This window comes from Phocoena phocoena, chromosome 19 (assembly GCF_963924675.1).
Source record: "Phocoena phocoena chromosome 19, mPhoPho1.1, whole genome shotgun sequence".
NCBI classification, from domain to species: Eukaryota; Metazoa; Chordata; class Mammalia; order Artiodactyla; family Phocoenidae; genus Phocoena; species Phocoena phocoena.
In genome coordinates this window covers 58,102,554-58,109,355 of record NC_089237.1, presented here as the reverse complement: position 1 = coordinate 58,109,355, position 6,802 = coordinate 58,102,554, and the positions used below count along the sequence as shown (strand labels likewise).

The window sequence follows — 6,802 nt, the reverse complement described above, 5'->3', positions numbered from 1 at the left end:
GGCGGGTCGCTTCTGATGTGACTCCCTCTGATTCCGGTGAGGACGATGCCACCTTGACCCCTCTCCCAAAGACAGCATTCTGGCCAGGGCTGTGACAGACAAGGCGGAGACTCGGGCAGGGCCCAGGACTTCCATGGCTGAAGACCCAGGGCCCAGGACCCAGTGTCAGCTGTCTCCCGGCGTGCAGAGGTGGATACGGATGCTCCTAGGCTGCGCCCGTCAACGGAGGGAAGACACCAAGCTCTCCGGGAGGCAGCCAGTCTCCCTGGAACAACAGAACCGCGCTCTGCTCCCGCAGGAGTGAAGACTGCCCACAGAAGCTACAGGAGGCGCACGGTGCAAGCGGCAAGTCTTCCTCCGTCACCTCAAGCGCTTTTTAGAGCCAAGTCAGTGACTTCACACCCACGGTGCCCAGCTCGACTCCCCTGCTATTTACCTGTGGGGACTGAGGTGACTGGGCCCAAACAGTAACCCCCTCTCCGGCCTCCTCTCCTGGACCCTAGAAGGGGTAGAAGGACGCCCCCCCTTGAGGAGATGGGCATGTGGGAAGCATCCCACGGGCCCGGCGCAGGCGCCATTAAGGCGAATCCTCACAGCAGGAACGGCCACTCGGCACGCTCACAGATTAGCCCCGTGTGCATCTGTGCGCCCGCAACCTTCCAGGCTCGCCTGAGCCCCGGTGTCAACCCGTGAATGTGTGAGCTGGTTTCTCTCTTTTTTATGAAATAGATGATACAAAATCAAAAGATACACGTGGAAACATAAAGCATTTGTTTATTATTGCTATAATCAAGGCAAAATCTCTTAAAACAATTGGCCTTGATAATGGAAATATAATCAGAACCATTAATCACGAGTTTACAGTTTGTTCTTCTCTGCTGTTCAGACTTCACGGTCTCACACATACCTCCTATCACCTGACCTCTGTCGTACAAGAAACAGAAGAATGCACTTGGAGGTCACAAAGCACAGCCCAGCCACTTCCCTAGGTACTGACTGCAGACCAAGCGCTTCCTTGCTGTGAACCTGTTTCATCCTGTGTTTAAAAAACAAGCGGGAGAGGGGAGGAGGGGCCGGAGTGTACCCACCCCCTCGGAGGATCAGTGAGATGACACGGGCGGTAACTGAGAGAGCACACAAGAAACTGCCCTTTGCACTCGAAAAAATCATACAAAATGGAGTATCACAAGTGACAGTGCTTACGGCCCCTGCAGGGAGGGCAGGAAGCCGCCACACAGCCCATGCTCCTGGCAGCCTGCAGGACCGTCACCGAGCATCTGAAACCCTGGGGCAGGGCGACGGGTGTTAACCACCAAGGCTCCAAACTCACTGAGGAAGGACCTGGCCTGACAAGCCACATCACAGGGACCCAGCCTCACCCTAGAAACACCGGGTCAGTTTTATTTACCTTAATATACATCTGTACAGGCAATAATAAAAAGGCTATGACACAACAATTCAGTGAGTTTTACCTAGCTTCATGAATAATGCATGCAGTTACAAATAAGAGGTAGAAACACCGTATTAAAGACCTAAAAATATAAACATCATATAAATAAATGTTCAAATTAACTGCTGGAATTTCATACAGATAAATAAAGTAAAAATTACATTACTGCGTCAAAGTAAAGAAAAACCATGTTTTTGTTTTTATCAGTACACTAAATTAATGCCAAAGAGCTTCTGGGCAATTTGTCAGAGTTCAGGTTATATTATCTAAAAGGATTGAAACTGGAGAATGGTTTATTCAAGTATTCAAGCAGGTAAGTAAGAGAAACGAAATAATCTACCACGTAGGCACCATCTCTAGAGGGGTGTTAAGTGCCCACATTCTCCATGACTAGCTACCTGGTGAACTGTCAGGACTAACAGGAAAATGCACACAGGCTGGAAAGAGCTGCCCATTTTCCTAAGAGAAAACATACCTCACTTTTCACTAACTTCATGTAAAATTCCACATCACTAATAAGCCTTTAAGTCACCAACTTTGTTTTGGCCCTATTACAATTCTTGAGAGTATCTCTGGATTGACACTTGCTCTAATACTGCCTCAATAAACCTAGCCTTTAGTAAGCCTAGAGGTCATAGGCATGAATGCACATTCTGCATGCACAGTAAAAAATGCAAACAAAAGCAGACAACGAGCAACTTAAACATATCACCGAGAAAACCTGTAGGTGTAGATGAATAGGCTAAGAAAATGCAAAGGTTCACACAACACAAGTTTTTTACCACTTAAAAGTCCACGAGAAATCACCTGTGAATTCTGGAAAGGGTACGTGTATATAATCAAGTAAAATATTTTAAACAAGTCCATTGTGCCTCAGTTAGTTTTAAATTGCAAAATCCAATACACAGTTGTTTTAATAAATTAGTGCAATATGAAAGATTCTGGAAGATTATTAATATGTGTCCATATGAGATCAAATTGAAGGTTTCACAATCTCTTCCAAGAGACGCCTCTCACTCCTTAAGCTATTTCTTCCTGAGCTGTTCCTGGACGCGTGCTCAGACTCAGATAAACTTACCCCGAGTATCAAACCGCCTGGATGAGACGTGGCTTTTTACTTTTTCGCCTCAGTGAACATGTGGAACCCCACACTTTGCTCTGGTGACTGGCGTGAAGAGCCACTCATCGTTTCATTCCTAATTACCCTTAAGAATAACTGTACTGACGACTCTAGTTCTAAGGTACATTTATTTACCAAGTTCAGACTGAAAGCCAAGTGGAATACTCTTGCTTCTGCTTCTACAAAGAAAAAGGGAAGGGGTGACTTCTCTGATAAGGCAGGTAGTTCTGGGGTTGTTTTTCCTTTCTGAAATCACTGCTTGCTCTTTGGTGGTCACCGTGTAGGAAGCTACAGTTTCCTGGGGGTGGGGCGACAGGATCCAAGCTGTGCTCCCAGAGGCATCGCCTCACACCCACCACGAGTCCTGGGGGCAGGCCTGCTGCTGCTCACAAGGTCGAGGTGCTGTAGCAGAGTGCCGACAGTCTCCTTTCAATACGGGATTTATCTAGAAATAAAATAAATGCATAATAAAAATCATTTCTATTTTCAAAACCAAGGAAAGAAGAACCAATGAAAAAGAATCTCTCACTCTCCACCTACACCTTCACCTCTGTTCTATCTTTGCCCCAGAGTTAACAGTTCTGAGTATTTTTTCTTCTTTCTGCCTGGTAATTGTCTAGCTTAGCGCTGCACAGTGGTAAAAGCTAGATTAGCACGTCAAATGAAGAACATTTAGGTTTTAACAGCTAGTTCGCTCACAATTGCAAACAACCTTAGAACTGCCAGCCCCTTGTGGCTCTTCAAAATGTGGTATGACCACACCTCCTCCTCAAAAAAAACCATCACTGGTCTTATATCTGACAAGTGGAAACACCATCCTGGTACCCTACCAGTGTCCACACTCCGTTCTGTACACCAAATCTGCAGTACACAGGGTTTTCACAGGGCTCTTCGGTCGCTAAACCAACGAGGATTAAAACAGTTGCCTTTCTTATTGTTTAATGATAAAAGCAAAGTTCTCTGCATACACAAACACACCCACCAATACAGTCATGCAGTGTAGAAATCTAAAGACTAATGACAGAAGCCAACAGCTCTGTACAAGCAACCTCTCTAATCCTCACAACAGCTCGGCAAGGCAGGCATTGTTCCTCATCTTGTAGAGGAAGAGACGGAGACCACAGAAAGGGTGAGTGACTTGCCCAAGGTTGGGAAGCCAAGATGCAACCCCCAGGCTGCACGGTTCCAAACTCCACGCTCTGTCTACTGCACCACGAGGAGACAATGAAAGTGCAACCAACACGCACACTACTTTCTAAGTCAACTCACATTTGTGTACATTTTCAATATCTGCCGGGTCCTGGAGAATCTTAGTTAAGCCTTCCAAAAGAAGGGCCGCCTTATGATAGCGATAAACAATATCTTCAGTCTGCTGGAACATCTCATCCAGGGCTGCAGCCTGAACCTGGAACCAGGAAGCAAAAACAAGAAGATTCTCAGCTTTTCCATGAAAATACGAATCCATTCAGGCAATGCAGCTTTAAATGGAATCTGTCTAAAATTAATAACGTTTTGACAAAATGATATAATCTATTGGGTGGGCGACATAAAAGAGCTTCTTGACAAAAGAGTTACTCTGCATTCAATTCCTGAACTCAGAGATTCCTAACTCATGATCTCTGCAATTCTAAACTGGCTCTTCTATGACTTCACTGAAGGGTTTATTTTAAACTTACGCTTCCCCACTAGTAACCTGGCATTTCACTAAAGTAGATCTTGTTACAATGAAATAATTAAATGACGTTAAAATCCACTTATCAGCTTTTCCTTTTAGTTACAGAATTTTCTGGTGTGTGGGATTCATTCATTCAGAGGTATTTACTGGGCACCTGCTGAGTGTCGGCCCAGAGTGTACGATGAAGGTGAGCTCACAGTCCAGAGGGAGGCGTGGGCTGTGAACTCCAAGGGGTACCTGGCATCACAGGAGGAAGCCCTGGATGGTATGCAGCACACGCGGGAGGCATCTAACCCGACTACGGAGGAGGAAGTGGTTAGGGAGCGCCTCCAGGACGTGATGCTGAGGCAGAGCCGTAAGGAAGCAGGAGCGAGCTGGGCAGGGGGAGAGGTGGGTAGGGCTCCCCAGAAAGACGGGCATGGTGTCATTCACGGGGTTATGAGCATTTGTTTCCCCAACAGCATCCTGATTTTCTCTTTAATCATTCACTGCCCAGACTATCAGTAATCCAGTATCCTAATTTACTTGTCAGTATGCTCTGTCTCTTTCAAAGAGTAAAGCCACATACAATATGATAAATAAAATGGACACAGAAAATCCAAGTCCTGAAAAGGAAGGAGAGAAATAACTAAATATAAGCTGAGTGTCTCCAAGCTTGCTCAGCAGCCAGGGCACAAGGAGAGACTTGTTGGAGGCACGTGGCTCTATCGTCAGAAGAGACAGAAGCACCCTAACTCCGTACGAGAGGACGTCTTTCCGGGCACAAATTTCTAAAAGAAAATCTGTCTTATGAAGTCTTAATTCGGTACAAAACAATACAATGCATATTATTCGTATCAACAGTTTAGGGCAATATAATGTATATTATTCTCATCAACAGTTTATATTCCAGAACTATTTTCATATGCCTTTTTATCATGATGGTTTTCAAAATAAGACCAAGGGGGTAACATAACAGTACAATTCAAAGTACACAAATTTGAGAGGGAAAAGGAAGCTCAACTATGTTAATATGGTAAAAACTATACGGTTGGTCAGTAATTAAATTTTTCCCCACTTAACTCCTTCTTTGACAGTCCCTAATTTCATGTTTCCTTCAGAGCAATTTTTCCTCAAAGATACAGAAAACAAATTATTTCCACTAATATAACCAGAGAGTTGGAAAAGTAGATTATACTTTGTGTGTCTACACTTAAGTAAGGTCAGTTGTGGAATCTGACCACGTGAATTTCTGCAGATTGGGTAATAAGAACAGTATTTTTGTAATGTTTTATCAAGCCAAATTCCTTAAATAGTAGAAAATGAAGAAAGAGATCCAGTGAAAGCTCTTAGATGCAAACTATAAAAAGATTAGATCATGCCTAATGTTAGCAATTTTTAAGAGGTATGGTAAACTTTTACCAAAGGTGGTAGGTAACCAACATAACTTATGTTTGTTGCATGTTAATTAAGTGTAATCACTCCTTCAGGAAGAGGTACCACAATACCTGGGACTTGGGAGTGGTGGGGCATAAACTCTTTTTAAAAGGATGATGTCAAGTAGGTGTGCACTTCAAAAGATGCTCTTAGGGAACTTCCCTGGTGGTGCAGTGGTTAAGAGTCTGCCTGCCAATGCAGGGGACACGGGTTCGAGCCCTGGTCCAGGAAGATCCCACATGCCGCGGAGCACCTAAGTCCCTGCGCCGCAACTACTGAGCCTGCGCTCTAGAGCCCGTGCTCCACAACAATGAGAAGCCACCACAATGAGAAGCCCGCGCACCGCGAGGAAGAGTAGCCCCCCGCTCACGGCAACTAGAGAAAGCCTACGCGCAGCAACGAAGACCCAACGCAGCCAGGAAAAACAAAAACCAAAAGGTGCTCTTAAAGACAAGTAGTATTACTATGCAATATTACACCTTAAAAAGGGTTACCATTTCTACAGCACAATTATAGATGAGTTTCTCTGCTGTCACGCTGTTGATTTCATCAATAAACCTCTGCTTGTCAGAGAAGAAGCGGTTCAGCTTTTCTGTAAGTTTCTTGCACATGCTGATGCAGAATTTATATCGTTCATTCAGATTTTTGACAACTGGAAAAAAATTGAAATGAGAATTTTTATTTTCCTCCAGAAACAGAGTCATGGTGACAAGCAACCTTCCTGCTGATTTATGGAAAGCGACACTACATGATCACTGAAAAAAGTGACTGGAAATCATTCTTCCACATGTTCTCTCTCTTAGTGAAGACTGAGAATAAAGTAATTCTGACTGCTCTCTGTATCGGCTAAATGGCAAAACCAAAAAACAGAAAAGCCAGCATCTTTTCCCATTTAAGCATGCTTAATACCACGGTGACCCCTCACCAAAAACTCCCCTTCCCAGTGTAAGGGGAAAAGCAGCCCCGTCACGCTCCGCTTGTACCTTGTTTCACACCCGTGGACGGGCTCAGCTTCCCGGACTTGATCTGCTCTTTGGCGAGATGCAGAGAGGCTGCCAGCAGCTGTGCGGCCTTCATGTATAACACCAGCTGCTCCACCCGCCTGCACCCAGAGACAGCAAGCAGAGCGTCAGCCTGCGAA

At 44.9% G+C, this 6,802-nt stretch overlaps 1 protein-coding gene across 1 annotated transcript in view; it reads right to left on the bottom strand.

The window, feature by feature from the left end:
• Nucleotides 1-2,956: 2,956 nt before the first annotated feature.
• Nucleotides 2,957-6,802, bottom strand: part of ULK2 (unc-51 like autophagy activating kinase 2) — a 64,005-nt gene continuing 60,159 nt past the window's right edge. The window contains exons 24-27 of the mRNA XM_065896698.1: nt 6,645-6,763; nt 6,156-6,313; nt 3,840-3,975; nt 2,957-3,015 (exon numbers count right to left, since the gene is read on the bottom strand). Of these exons, the coding sequence (XP_065752770.1) occupies nt 2,957-3,015; nt 3,840-3,975; nt 6,156-6,313; nt 6,645-6,763 (472 nt within the window). The remainder of the gene's footprint in view (nt 3,016-3,839; nt 3,976-6,155; nt 6,314-6,644; nt 6,764-6,802) is intronic.